Here is a 1,120-nt window from a genome sequence, read left to right as displayed (position 1 = left end):
CCTCCACACGGCTGCTCAACCCCTCCAGGGATGGGGACTCCACCACTGCCCTGGGCAGACAGCGACAGCCCTGCACAACCCCAGTGGGGAACCAAGAAATGGTTCCTCAGGTCCAGCCATCCTGAACACTTTGTCCTTCAGGGCCACCTCCTGAGGGACTCTCTCAGCCAGTCTCCTCACTGCTCAGACTGGGCCCTCAGGAGCTCCAAGGCATGGTTCTGCTGACCCCATCCTCACTTCCCGAGACTTTAAAACTCCACCATCTCACAGTCACGCTGCCCAAGACAAGGCCTCCAACCTCCACACCACCCACGAGTCCTTCGTGAACAGGTCGAGCAGTGTCCCTTCCCCAGTCAGCTGCTCCCCAGTGCCAGCCGTGTCCCAGAGGGGAGAGGTTCCGGTTTTTCCAAACTGAGGGTCCGGGACGCGCTGGGCCGGGCAGGGACTGAGCTGTCTGCATGTGTGTCCTGCAGGCCATCGAGATGGAGCTGCGCCAGATGGAGGTGCAGCAGGCGAACCGGCATGTCTCCCTCCTCACCTCCTTCATGCCCGACAGCTTCCTGCGCCACGGCGGGGACCACGACTGTGTCCTCGTGCTGCTGCTCATCCCCCGGCTCATCTGCAAGGTGGGATGGGCGCCTCGGCCTCTTCATTATTCCTCTGAAGCTTGGAGCTGGTCCTGCCTCCTGAGCTGGGCTTGGAGCATCCTCTTCAACCCCACCGTGCCATTTGGGCTAACTGGGAGTCTGTGGCTGTGCCACAGCTCGGTGGGGAGCCCACCCACACCCTTTCGCTTTCTGGCCTAGCCAAACCAGGGGTTTTCAGTTTGATTGTTTGCGAACTTCCCAAATGGTGTGGGAGGAGGAGGAGTCCCTGCCCACGGGGGTGGATGTTGCCCTCAGCTGTGGTACTGGTGGGTCAGGCCCCCCAGTTTGGGCAGGGCCAGCATGTGTGTGAGCCTCAGGGGCCTGCAGCCGGACTGGGGGTTTGATGCTCTCCTGTCCCCTTTATTCCCCTTCTGTTCCATGGAGAACTTTCCCGGGAAACTTTGTGTTTTGGAGGCATGGGGTGGGTTGGCTGCTCTGTGGGGAGGTTTGGCTGGGCCATGGGGAGGGTTGGC

At 61.3% G+C, this 1,120-nt stretch overlaps 1 protein-coding gene across 1 annotated transcript in view; it reads left to right on the top strand.

Annotated features, from left to right (window-relative positions):
• The window catches only part of LOC104495300 (dynactin subunit 1), a gene marked incomplete at both ends in the record, with an annotated part of 15,963 nt that overhangs the window by 12,518 nt on the left and 2,325 nt on the right, over positions 1-1,120 (top strand). Inside the window, one exon of the mRNA XM_010138252.1 lies at positions 474-626. Within this exon, the coding sequence (XP_010136554.1) occupies positions 474-626 (153 nt within the window). The remainder of the gene's footprint in view (positions 1-473; positions 627-1,120) is intronic.

The sequence above is a fragment of the Buceros rhinoceros genome, unplaced genomic scaffold (assembly GCF_000710305.1).
Source record: "Buceros rhinoceros silvestris isolate BGI_N320 unplaced genomic scaffold, ASM71030v1 scaffold37356, whole genome shotgun sequence".
In the NCBI taxonomy this organism is placed as follows: domain Eukaryota; kingdom Metazoa; phylum Chordata; class Aves; order Bucerotiformes; family Bucerotidae; genus Buceros; species Buceros rhinoceros.
The sequence above is the reverse complement of the archived record's forward strand: the minus strand, read 5'-3'. Positions and strand labels throughout refer to the sequence as shown.